Source organism: Bos indicus x Bos taurus, chromosome 11 (genome assembly GCF_003369695.1).
Source record: "Bos indicus x Bos taurus breed Angus x Brahman F1 hybrid chromosome 11, Bos_hybrid_MaternalHap_v2.0, whole genome shotgun sequence".
Taxonomy (NCBI): Eukaryota; Metazoa; Chordata; class Mammalia; order Artiodactyla; family Bovidae; genus Bos; species Bos indicus x Bos taurus.
In genome coordinates this window covers 96327078-96339948 of record NC_040086.1, presented here as the reverse complement: position 1 = coordinate 96339948, position 12871 = coordinate 96327078, and the positions used below count along the sequence as shown (strand labels likewise).

Genomic DNA, 12871 nt, shown 5'->3' with positions numbered 1-12871 from the left:
AAAGGTCCCTACCGTTTTAGAGCCACACCATTTTCCACTGGACACTTACAGTCTCCAATGAGAGGATGCAGCCTAAAGAACCTGGTAAGTTTTGATACACGTGATGCAATGTCATCATCTCTATTTCTGTCACTAGCCTTTTCTGAGGCTTTAAGGGAGGAAAAAAAAAGGAATATGAGACTCCCTGTCATCAATAAGCCAGCAGATCTAGTCACAAGACCAAATATAAACAAACATGGCAATGACAGGGAAACGGGAAATGCCAAACTGCAGGGTGCGGGCAACGGAGGGGAGGAAGGCCTTCCAGAAGTGGCGAGGGCGAGGCCAAGCCTGGAGGCGGACAGGACCAGGCCTTCACACTCCGTGGAGTCCAATCTGCCGCTTTCGGGGGATGCGGGGGCTGGTAGAAGACGAGGCACACAGCAATGGCCCGAGCAGAGATGGGTGGGGGATAAGGACAACGTGCCCAGGAGCCAAGAGGAGATGGACTTGACTCACGTGAGCCCAGGTAACAGGCCAGGGAAGGCTCCGAATTGGGGGAGGAAAAAAAGGACGTGTGTGTGTGTGTGTGTGTGTGTGTGTGTGTGTGTGTGTGTTTGAAAACCCCAACAGGATGGGAGGCGACCTAGGACTTTAAAATTCCAGACAAAGAATGTAGGTGTGTGTTATTTAGATGAAATTAATACCGAGCCCCAGGAGCCTAAGTTTGATTTTGTGGTCTGGCTCCGCCCCCTCTTCTTTGGGATGCCCCTGGAGGCTGGTGCTTTCAGCTGGCTGGGTGGGTGGGTGCCCGTGAGCAGGGGGAGGCGGCGGCAAAGCCACATTACCATCTCCATCTTCAAAGGATGGTCACAGCAGGAAGGATACAACACGTGTGTCCTATTTTCAGACTGAAACAAAAAAGGCGTGTGGTGTGCGTGTGAACAAAAAGGAAGTCTAGTTCTCCTAAGTAAAGCCAGACTCACAGTTGTGCCTGGACCTGCCCTGCAGACGGGCACGGTCCCACAGGCCCTCGCTGGGCTCAAACACCCCCAAACTGTTGCTACTGCAGAAGTGGAGCTCAAAATCCATGTCCTAAATTGCTTGCTATCAGGAGGTCAGGGGGAACGTCACCAGAACCGGCCCTTGGACTCGCCTTCTAATCTCACCCTCATGTGGGACCCGTGTAACCCTTCTCGTAAATGATGAATCCTTGTTACACAACAGCTTTCAACTCGAAAATGAACTCCCTCCAACCCTCTGGGCTGGGCTTTCTCCTTTTGTTGTCGTCCTTCAGTTGCTAAGTCGTGTCCAAATCTTGGTGACCCCGTGGGCTATACGTGGCCTGCCAGGCTCCTCTGTCTGTGGGATTTTCCCAGGCAACAATACTGGAGCTGGCTGCCATTTCCTTCTCCAGGGGATCTTCCCGACCCAGGGATTGAACCTGCGATTCTTGCATTGGCAGGCGGATTCTTTCCCGCTGAGCCACCAGGGAAGCCTTCTCCTAGTAAAGCTACAAAAGCGGTGAAACTGCCAGGCCTCCCTATAGGCAAACGTCCCCTCGCCAAGCCTGCTGCCCCTTGGGGCGGGGGCAGGCACCTCGGCAGGAAAGGGAAAAGAGCCTCCCTGGTCTGTGCAGCCCTGGGCCTCCTGTTCGAGTCCTGCCACAACAGGTGTGGTCTAGTCATACAAAAAGCACCTTTATAAACCAACATGGATAGAAGGCAGCCCGAGGATTTTAAGCCAGCAGGACTGCAGCTGGTGAGCAAGGCTCCATCCCGGCTGTCGGAGTATTCTGTGGGTAGATCAAATGGCTCGGTAGATCCTACGTCCATAGGAAGCGGGGGCCAGGGGGCCAGGATGGAGCGCGGCAGCCCGCAGGCTCCTGACAACAGATGTGGCGGGGACGAGCCTGCGTGTGCGCAGCCTGAATGCTAGATCGCCTCTGCGGGATGCTGCCTCTCCTTTAGGAGGAGCCATTAACCTTTCAGATGACAGCCCCGGGATGGCAGTGACGGAACCATTTCTGAGGTCAGCGAGGATCTATGTTCTCAAAAACCTGACATGGACACGCGAAAGTTGTGACTGAATCCCTGTGTCCCTGAGTGGAAGAGTAAATGTGGGTGACAGATATTCTGCAATCAAAATGCCCCATTTCCCAGAGTATCTGTCACAGATTGATAACATCCACACAGAAAGTTAAGTACAATTATGTCTGTCACTAAGAAACATACCTCGGAACCTGTGACTGACAACTTGCTGGAAGCTGACAAATCACCGGAAGATTCCTGAACAACTCGGAGCAGCGCCGCACACCTTATACGGAGGCTCAGCCCCCGCCTGACGGGTGAGAGGCTCCCGGAGGGAAGATAACATTTCCTCCTGGGGCAGGGGGTGGGGTGACAGTGTCTGTGGAGGGTCACAGGACCGCCCAAGGCCTGAGGTCTGCAGGAGCAGAGTTGGGGGGCAGCTCCTCCCTGGGGACCCCCAGCCAGCAGAACGGCCAGAAGGAGCCGCTGGAACCGTGTGGTCCGGCTGCACCACACAGGGCTCTGTGCCGCCACCCGCAGGCCCCAAGCTCCGACCCACTGACACTGGTTCTGGGTGAGCTGCAGGAGGCCGGGCTACAGGTCGGAGGGTGGGGAAGCACTGGGCCCGCTGTGAGCAGACCTGGGTATCAAGGCGCCCACTGGAGCACCCCATGGGCAAGGGGTCTGCGGCCCTAACATGCAGGCCAGCTGAATCTGGATTCCTGAGGACGGGGCTGGAGAGTGTGACACATTTCTTAACGGGCTAAAGAAGAACCACTGAAGGCCTGAAAAATCCATTTGCTTTTGAATCCTGCCAGCGATTGGGTGCACATGGCCTCCTAAGCTGGCTTCTTTAATGCCATGGGGTTTTCACCCTTGGTAAGTTCTCTTTATTGACTTTAAAAGGTTAAGCCCAAATCTACCTCCTTGTGACTTCAGCCCACCTGATTTAATTTTGCCTCCAGGGGCTCCCAGTGCCCCAGCCCCACCTGGAAGCACTTCTACGCTCCCTTCTACACGGTAACCATTTGGACATCTGAAGCCAGCTGCCCCATCTTTACTCAGATCAAAGCTCAGCGATTCCTCGCACTCAAGCTCAATGCTCGATTTGCGTAATACAAGGCGAGCCGTCCCACTGTGCGCATGAGGCTGCATTCGTTCTACGCACCCAAGCCTGCGCCCGCTTCACACAGACCGCGGCTAAGCCAGGTTTCCTCAGTTTGGCTCCCGTGCAGTTGGATGTTTTGAACTGTGGGGGGCCCTGTCCATTTTCACTCATCAACTTTCATCTCCTGGATGCGGCAGGATGCTCTGACTGTAGAGGAGACGTGGGGTATTGATTCTGCCATTCAGCACATCAGCTCTCCCTAATGACTCTGTGTCATCTGCACATTTGATAAGCATGCCTCTGATGTCTTTATCAAGCTACGGGTTCTACCGTTCGGCAAGCCGGGGGGCAGCAGCCCACCAGGGCCCCTCCTGGGAGGGCACAGAACCGTTCCCTCTCCCACATGCTGGGGCAGCTGGTGCTCCATCAGCTGCAAGTCCTCCTGCCTCCCCAAGATTTTCCAGACCTTGGTACCAGCAGAAGCTGAAACTTCTCGTCCTGGCAGAATGACATATGAGGGCTGGGGAGGGGGCTGCCCAGGCTGAAGGGGGAAGGAAGGTGCTTGCTCTGTCTGCACCCGTCACGAGGCAGCAGCAGAGAAGGATCAGAAGGGCCAGGACCCAGGGACACCAGTGTTTGCTCACACGCACTGGGCCAACCCAAAACTCTGAGGCCGGCCCGGGAGACGGGTGGGCTCGTAGGATCACGCCCGAGGCCCATGGCCAGGCCCACCCTGCTGGTCAACGTTCGTGAAGCAGATGGCAGAGGACGGAGCAGCGCTGGGGCCCAGGGAGAAATGGAGGCTCCAGGCCCCCGGGGAAGAAGTGACACGCCCTTCCTCACGTGGCTAGAACTGTCAAGAAACGAGTGGAGAGATGTGCGTGTGAGAGAAAGATTCACCGGACGAGCAAGAGGAGCTCTGCCAACACACCTTATCCTGGATCTTGCCATGAACTTCAAACACTCTGCCCCATTCGCCGGATACAGCCGAGGGGCCTGCCCATCCTGAAAGGACACCACCACGTCTGGCCCCGCAGCTGGCATTCTCTGCAACAACAGGGAAGAAACGGGCAGGAAGCACGCGTTCCGAGGGGCAGTACCTGCCTCTGGAAGGAGAAGGTGGTTCTGCCAGGACCGCGAGGTCCTCGGGTGGTGACCCACCATCTTGCCAACTGCCCCTATGTGCTAAGATCAACGGGGGTGACAGCTCTCCATAAAACAACTGGAAATTATTTGAAACCTGAGTTAACAACAAAAGAAATGAAGGCAGAGAGCATGCTTTGGCTCTTGAGACATAAAGTCAAGCTCACGGAGGCAACAAGGCCTGCTACTGGCTCTCCCTGGCTTCCTTCCCGCCCCCAGGGAAAGGAGAAATTGGGAAAATGGCCCGCCGCCCTTGCTTCCAACAGCCTGCCCGTCCTCCAGCCTCCTCCACACTTGGTCAGTAGAGGGCGCTGCCTCACCACGCTCTCACCGCAGCCCTGGCTTTGCAACTTGATCCCTGCGTCCACACAAAGACCACAGCTGAGGTATTGCTTGTGCTTTCACAAGAGAAAGCAGCAGCGAAACACAGACTTTGCTTTTTTGTGATATAATAGCACCTATGTAAAAAGTACACAGGAAAACGACTTGAAAGAAATGTACCCAAAGGTAATGAGCCTTTGCTTACTGGAGTCTTTTTTTTCTTTCATTATTTTCTATGCTACTTTCTACCAGCTTGTCTTCCTCTCATAATCAGAAAAGCCTGAGGAGTCTTCAGGGGCTCACGAGTCATCTGCGGTTGGGGTTGGGGAGGCCGCAGCATGGGGTCCCAGGCTGTTGGAGAGGCATTTCCTGCATAACTGAACGTGTCTGCACCTGGGCTGAGCTCAGGGAGGTAACAGACGCTAGACACAGTCCCCGCCTTCCAGGAGTTTACAACATGATCACAAAGTGAAGGGGTAACGGCTGAGAAGGCTCTGAGGGCAGAGCCTGGCACAGCACATTCAGGGAAGGCTTCCTGCAAGAGGCAGTATTTGAGCTGACATCCGAGGCAGGCAATGCGAGACATATCGGACGCACAAGTGTCCACATGAACAAAGGCGCAGAAGCACAAGACAGGAAAGGAAAAACAGGCTGCTGGTTCTGAGTTGGAGGCTTTCGGACGAGAGAGAGAAGACCATTACTGGGATCTAGGCACAGAGGCCTCCATCCTACAGGCCCCCAGCGGGAACACAAGCGTCACCCACAGCTCTCCGCCAGAAAGCTGCCAGGTTCCTCTGCTGGACAGAAGCCGCATGGAATAACACACTCATCACTTCACAAATCTTCAGTGGATAATCTGAATTATCAGCATTTCATTCTTTTAAAAAAATCAAACACATGCAGTAGGAAAACAATACAAAAACTGAAGAACATTAAAAAAAAAACACCCTGTTGAATTAGGAGGCTCATAGGTGTGTGGACTATCTATAAATGACTGCACAATGAGAGAGGAGGGCTTGGGACACACAAGGGGAGCGTTAATGTAACATTCAATTATCCTACTGCACCCTGGCTGACTTAACTCAGTCAAATTAGAATACATTTTATATTGACTATTTTGACATTTGCTTTATTTGGCAAGTAAAATGAAACTGATCCAATTTTCTTGCAGCCATTGTAAACCATAAACTGAACAACAAGACGTTATAAAATACACAAGCCTTGTAAGGCTCCGTCTGATGTGCTACCTCCAGTTTAGACTCTCCGTGGCCTGTGTTCCTGCGTCCCCTGGCTTCAGGTCCCAGTGACTGTACTCTCGTGCTGACCGGCTAGCTTCTGGGTGGGGAGAGGGCACTCCTCCTGCCTTAACTGGAGTAGTGGAGCTCTTTATCTCACAAAAAGTTAAACCTGCCTGGAGATGGCACCTATTTCTAGGCCCTTCCAGAACACATGACGTCAACAGGGAGCAGCTGTAAACTCTCCGAGGTGATGGGTCCGAGCTGACCCCAGGCACAGGCGATGGGTCCAAGCCGAGCCTGGGCACAGGTGATGGGCCCGAGCCAACCCTGGGCACATGTGATGGGTCTGAGCCAACCCCGAGCACATGTGAAAGTGATCACAGCTGTGACGGTGCTTGGGGGAGTGAGAAAGGAACTCCAAAGGGCTGACCTGAGCTGCATGAGCCTCGTACTCCTAAACCAAAGACACAACTCTGGGAAGCTCTGGGAAGCTGTTCACTTCTCTTCACCCCGAAGTGAAACTAAAAGCTACTTCTCAAGTTTCAGGTGAGGCCAGGGATAGTTACGATTAACCACCACTCTTGGTGTGTGAACCTGTCTTGAGCGAGAAACACCTGACTGTCTTTTGGAAAAGTCCCAAAGGACAGAACTCCGAGCTGCCAGCTCCTGCAAGCACGTTCCCCTGAAGGCAGGGGAGGCTCAGCGGAGAACGGGGCGTGAGGGACCAGCCATGCCGCCCTCTCCTCCGACTTCTGGGGCGCAGGGTGTGGACCTTGGGCGTGCGGAGGGGCAAGCACCCAGTAAAGGCTTTGTCCTGCTCCTGACCGATTCTGTCACCTCTGTTCACCCAAATGGAAGCTCTGAGATCTCTTCTCCTTAACCTTCATCTACCTCCAATGGCACTGCCTCGCCACTTCTTACTTGCTTGTTTACTTTTGTAATTCTTTTCTCAAGTTCAGTCTATCATTGCTATTTGCTCCTTGTCCTCAAATAATTTACTGCTAACGATGCAGAGGTTTTTGATCAGATAGAAAGTGTTGAGACTACTACTCAGGTAATCTGCTATTACCAGATTTCTGCTCCGATGGAAATCAAGTTAAATCAGGTGCAGAGACCAGTCTGCTCAGCCACGTTTCTTTGTGGAAACAAGTATTAAAATGAACAGCCCTTGAAAAACTTCTCGCTATTCTCTCATACCCAAACTACCTGTTTCTTCTCTGCAGCTCTTTGGGAAAAGAAACAATATGGAAATGAACAAAATCACTTACCAACTCTCCTAGAGTGAAACGAGTTGCTGGCCAAGGCAGAGAAAGAACTCCACCTTCCATGGCTAGCCTTCCCAACCGCAAGGCTACAGATCATGTGACTGGTTGCAGCTATGAGCTCTTCAGAATAACAAGCCCATTTTAAGTTGCATATTCTGCTATTTTAGAATCCTGCAGAATATGTACAACAAAACACAGAATGGCTTTTACATTCATGTAATGCAAAGATTTCTAACCGGTTTTGCAAAATTTCCTCGAAAGGTATACTGCTCTGGCAGTGTTTCTGCAGATCCTAAGTGGAAGTGTTTAAGAAGTTACGCAGTGCGACCCAAGACCACATTCCTCTGGGACATGCATAACCGAACAGAGCCACGGACAGGGCCTCACCTGGGAAGGTTGGGGGCTGGGGTGGAAGCAACGGATGACGGGGAAGGCGTTGTGGGTTGAGATGAATCATGATTTCGTGGTACTCGGCCCATTCGATACCAGATCCCCATGCTGTTCAATTCCCTTTAAGAGAAAAGAGAAATCTTCATGGAGGCGGTTCAGCATAAAATGACCTGAGCAGACCGACTCATTTTCAGAGGGTCATGGCCTCAGACCTCAGGGAGTCGATTCTGGCCCATAAAGGTGTCACGGTTCAGAGCCTGAGGTGATGGCAACTGTCCCAACCCTGCAGGCCTGTCGGGCGTGGTCATCTTCCTCCATCCCGGGGCCTGCCGTCCTACATATATGCTGTCAACGTGTGCCTCGGTTCTGAGTCTGCAAAATTCTTTTTACTGTCATTTCATTGAGGGTATTTGCGCCGTAATCCACTTCAAGAGGGCAGACCACCTGTACCTGGTGTTGAACTGCCAGGAGAACGGGCTACGCCCCTCCTCCAGGCCCCTCACTGCCTATCATTCTCAGGGCCTGTCTGGGAGACATCTTTGCATCACAAAATGCCAGGCACGTGCCCCATGAACCACTACAACCGAGGTGGGGCTGACAGCTGGCCACGTCTGGCTTCCTGTTACTTGACCGGCATACCCGCCCAGCCCCACCCCACAGTCAGGTGCCCACGAGACAGGTGTACTCTTTGGAATTGTAACTGGATTATCTCAGCCACATCCAACTTCCGACTTCTCAGCTGCCCCCTAGATCTGCATCTTGGGATGTAGAGGAAGGTCATCTCTCCAAAAAACAAGAACAGATTTGCTCAGTGGATCCTTCTGGTAGCTTCTCTGTATCAGTACACTGCAGGAACTATTCTCAACCAGTCGTGTCTTATTAGCTGGTTGATTCTAATCAGGTGCACTGACTTTGCCACCTCTCGGTCACGGCCACAGTCAGGCTTTGGAGGAGCTGTTCCTGGTCTGAGGTTTCTATCCCTCACAGCCGACAACCCCAAACCTTTGCAAAGTAACCTGTAGGGGTGTGTCCATTTTTAAGAAAAAGTGACTTAAGAGTTCTGAACATTGAAATTTCTTTCCTTACAAATAACACTGGAATTGTCTTCCTCTGGAAAAGAATTTTTGCCCCAAGATGAAACAAAAATATACTTTATTTAGCAATCTTCTCAAAATGATGTAAGAAAAGGATTCTAGTTTTGATTACCAAGACATATATGGTAAGGATCTATTCTTTAGAATTGCTTAAATTGGTTAAAAATTGAATCTTTGAAAAGAGTATAGGGTGTAATTCAAAAAACCTGAATACACATAGTAACTGAATATACATAATAGATGTAACAAATATTAAATTGTTGGTTTCTACTATTTGTATGTAAGTGGCTGTTTCTAAGATACCTGAAGTATGGTTATTTTCTTAACTGTTTTCTACTCTAGTAATCTTGTTTACATAATGAGTTTAAACCGTGTTGCAAAACAGGAGTGTTGAGTGTGTAGAAAGGGTGTGATCACAGAGTCCTTCTTAGGGACCTCAAAATCTCAGAGAAGAGTGTTCAGATTCCATAGCTGAAGAGTCAAACAAGCTGTTGTGCACCAAGATGAAAATAAACTATTTCTGTGACACTTGTTCCCCAAGCGCTTCAAGCAAACACTACAGCTGGCTATATCTATCTATCTATCCACCTATCCATCTATGTATCTACCTCCCAGCCTGTGTGCAGCCTTCAAGGAAAGGCCATGGCTTTTTGAGTAAAGAGGAGGGTTTAGGCTCAAATGAGCAAGATCCAGGAAGTCGACCTCCAAAGTCAAGTAGGAGAACACATCCCTGGGGACCCACAGGGGCAGGCAAGAAGCCTGCAAAGCTGGCCAGGGAGATGGCATGTGGCCAAGAGGCCAAAAACCATCTACCACACTGTTAATCTGAGAGACCCGAATTTCAGAGGCCTGATGCTTGAACGTCTGTTATCTCTTGGATAGCCAGCACCCCTTCATCCCCCTTCTGACTCTCTACCTCCCCTCTGCACTTGGGGAGCAGACACCCCTCATTCCTAGTTGCCCGCATTTCTTCACCAGCTGAAACAGGTCTCACCCATAGGTTTCTTGTTTGTTGCTCGTCTCCCTTTCTGAATGCCAGCTCCACGGGAGCAGGCTCTTTGCCTCACTCACCGCCATATCCAGGGGCTTGGCCCTGTGCACCACACGGGGTGCTCCCTAAACTGTGATGGGGTGAATAAACCGTGCGGAGAGTTGAGGCCCAGTGGTCGGAAAGGAGGCAGCCCCTTGGCTCAAGGCATCTGGAAAGACCCCTGAGAGCCTGAGGATGAACACACAGGAGGAAGAGGGAAGGAGAGCCCCCTAGGTGGAGCAGGTGGCGTGAGCACAGGAGGAGAAGTTGGGAGGGTGGTGTCCTGGACTGGCTGTCGTCTAGGTGGGAAGGGCAGTGAGAAGCGCTAGGGCCAGATGGAGGCCCAGGAGAGGCAGGTGGCTGAGAGGCTGTGGGTCACACAGGTCTCCGGACCTGGCTCCTGGGAGGGACCTGAGCGTGCTCAGCAGACAGCATCGACGAGCCTGGCCTTGCTGAGACTTACCCAATGAACGTGTACTGAGGCGGGGCCTGCTTGGTCCGGCCCATGATTCGAATGTCACAAATGGCCGCTTCAGTTGAATCCCGCGGGATAAATTTAATGCACAGCCTCTTCTTCCTAAAAGCCACTTCCTCTGAAGGAAAGGACCACAAGAAGAGGTATGAGTCTTCCAGAGATGCCCACATCTTTATCCTCAACACCATGTCTCCCGTCGTGTTCCCTTCCCGGCGGTGGAAATGACTGGTCATCCAAGACACCCGACAGAAAGGCTGGGGCACCACTGCTCCGGCCCGGGCAGGGCCACAGTGGACGGTCTTGGTCACCCTGCCCTGCCGTCAGGGCCTGATCCCCGACGCCCACTGCCGGGAAGGGGCCCACGGGGCACACACACACCTCTGCCAGGAGAAGCCTGGGATAAATCCTTGGCGGCAGCCTGCTCGCTGCTCCAACCCTCGGACACAAGCACACGGACGCCCCCAGCGTTAACACATTTCACTACACGGGCCTTCTCTTTTTCACTTTTTATTACAGATATTTTCAAACATTCCCTCCAATAGAGAGAACAGGAAATAAGCTGAATCCACGTGTTCCCATGAACCCAATTCAATACTGTCAACAATGGAGGAACCCTCTCGTCTTCTCCCCCACTCTCTTCAGCTCTGCGGAGATTTAAAATGACTCTCCAACACGATGTCATTTCATCCACCAATATCTTGGAAGGCATCCAGGGTAGGCTAATATATATATATATATATATATTTAACCATAACCATCTTAATAATAAGATGTTATTATTCTTAACAATGATTCTTTAATATCACCAAGTAGTCTGCATTTAGGTTTTCTCCATTATCGCAAAAATATCATTTAGCTGTCGGTTCGTCTGGACCAAGATCCAAACACTGTCTGTGCATGGCATTCGGTGGTTATGTCTCTTTTGCTCTGTGGTAACCTCCCCACCTACCCTTCATCTTCAGGGCACTCATAGGATGCAGAGCTCAGGTCACCCGCTGTATCTCCTGTAACATGGCTGAGTGAAAGGTTTGATTCTATTCAGGTTAGACAGCATAGGCAGGAGGACTCCACGGGTGGTGCATGTACATCTGATGGGTGACGGGATGGATGAAATGTGATGACACTCTCGGTGGGTTTTAGTGCCCTCAGCCTGGTGCCCTGGTTACAAAGTCCCTAACACCCTGCTCTGGGTGGTCTTCTCATCCCCTGATGACCGTGCCTAGATCCATAACTTCATTAAAGGTGTCAAATAGCGATTTTCTAACTGTCATTCCTTCTGCATTTATTAGTTGGAATTTTTCTATAAAAAAATCTTTCATTCTTCAACTACTCGGTCTCCCTGAAACATGCTCTAGTGCAGGAAAGGACAGACACATCTGTGATTCTTTTCTCTAATTTATCAAGTCTTAGGGTAAGGAGTTGCTGCCTAACAACCACAAGGGGTGACTACCCACATGGTTTTGGTTTTTAAACCACACAGGATGAGTTTCAATCACTGCAGCCATTCAATACGTGGGACAGATCTGGGTTAAAATTCCAACTCCATCATTTTCCAGCACCCTAATCTTAGGCAAGGGACTTAACTTCTCTGAGCCTTGGTTTCATCAACTAAAAGGGAGTTAATGAAGCCTGACACTGTAGGGACATGGGGTGGATGAAACGTGATGACACGTATGCTTCACTTAGCCTGGTGCCTGGCATGCAGAATGTGATCAGTAAAGAATAGTCGTGGTCACTCTCATCTTAATACTGTGAGGAAGCCTCGAGCATGCAATCTGTGTCAGTGTTTGGCACTGATTTTTTCAAGGCCTTTCAGTTCTGTTGCAGGAAATAAGCATATTTACATTGGACAGCAAGACACAAGAGGAGAGCGCTGTGTTGCTGTTAGTCTTGATTTTATCAAGGGAAGATGAGAATCAGGTGCTGATGTTTTGGGATTACCAGCTGGAAACTCAGAAACTTTGTGAATTCTTTTCCTAGGAGAGGAAATGGAGCGCTTGATCAGACATACCAGCTCTGAATAATAATACTGGAAACTGAATCTAGACCCCAAACACGGATCCAACAAGCCAGGAGGGGTTCCTGCGGGGACACCGTTCACAGCAACCCTGCAGCTTTAAAAACTATTAGCCAGTAAACTCAGGCCTTTGAAAGTGTGAAGGAGGTGAGACCTTTCCTCAAAGTAAACAAAGATGCAGGTATTTTATGTACTTGCTTTGCCAGCTGCTCTTCACTCCATTCTTCCATTTACAGCAAACTGGGGGTAAGAGATGGAGCCGCTAATTACACATGCTTAAACAGGCCTGACTTTAAGTAAACATATTATACAGAGTCAATAGAAATGTGTTCAGTCATGCTAATGAACACAGAGAAAGGACACAGCACTTTACTAAAACAAACAGTCTTCCAGTTTTTAAGTGCTATATGGATTGCAACAAAACGTATATTAAATTAATTACAGGAGTCTCATTTGCTGGCTGATTAAAAAAAAAAATCAGGATCTTAAATGCTCTCAAATGTCCCGGAGCTGACCACAGATTGGATGACCCTAAATGAATAGGTGACTCTACGGTCATCCTTCCTTGTGGGATACGACACCTGTTGGAGACACGAGGACCCAACCTCACTCTGCCATGTGGGTAGTGACCAACACACCCCCAGTCACCGGGGCGACTTCCCAGGATCATGTGGCTGCACAGTAGCTGGACCAGGACTCAGTCCTGGGCCTCCTCACTGAACGGATTCAACAAATTGAGGAAAATGCAGAACGAGAAATCCCTTGACTCTATAGTAAATCA

The 12871-nt window shown here is 50.6% G+C and overlaps 1 protein-coding gene across 3 annotated transcripts in view; it reads right to left on the bottom strand.

Annotated features, from left to right (window-relative positions):
• Nucleotides 1–12871, bottom strand: part of MVB12B (multivesicular body subunit 12B) — a 193435-nt gene that overhangs the window by 104001 nt on the left and 76563 nt on the right. For all 3 annotated transcript variants that reach the window (XM_027556289.1, XM_027556286.1, XM_027556287.1), the window contains exons 5-6: nt 10062–10191; nt 7472–7594 (exon numbers count right to left, since the gene is read on the bottom strand). In XM_027556289.1, coding sequence (XP_027412090.1) covers nt 7472–7594; nt 10062–10191 — 253 coding nt within the window. The remainder of the gene's footprint in view (nt 1–7471; nt 7595–10061; nt 10192–12871) is intronic.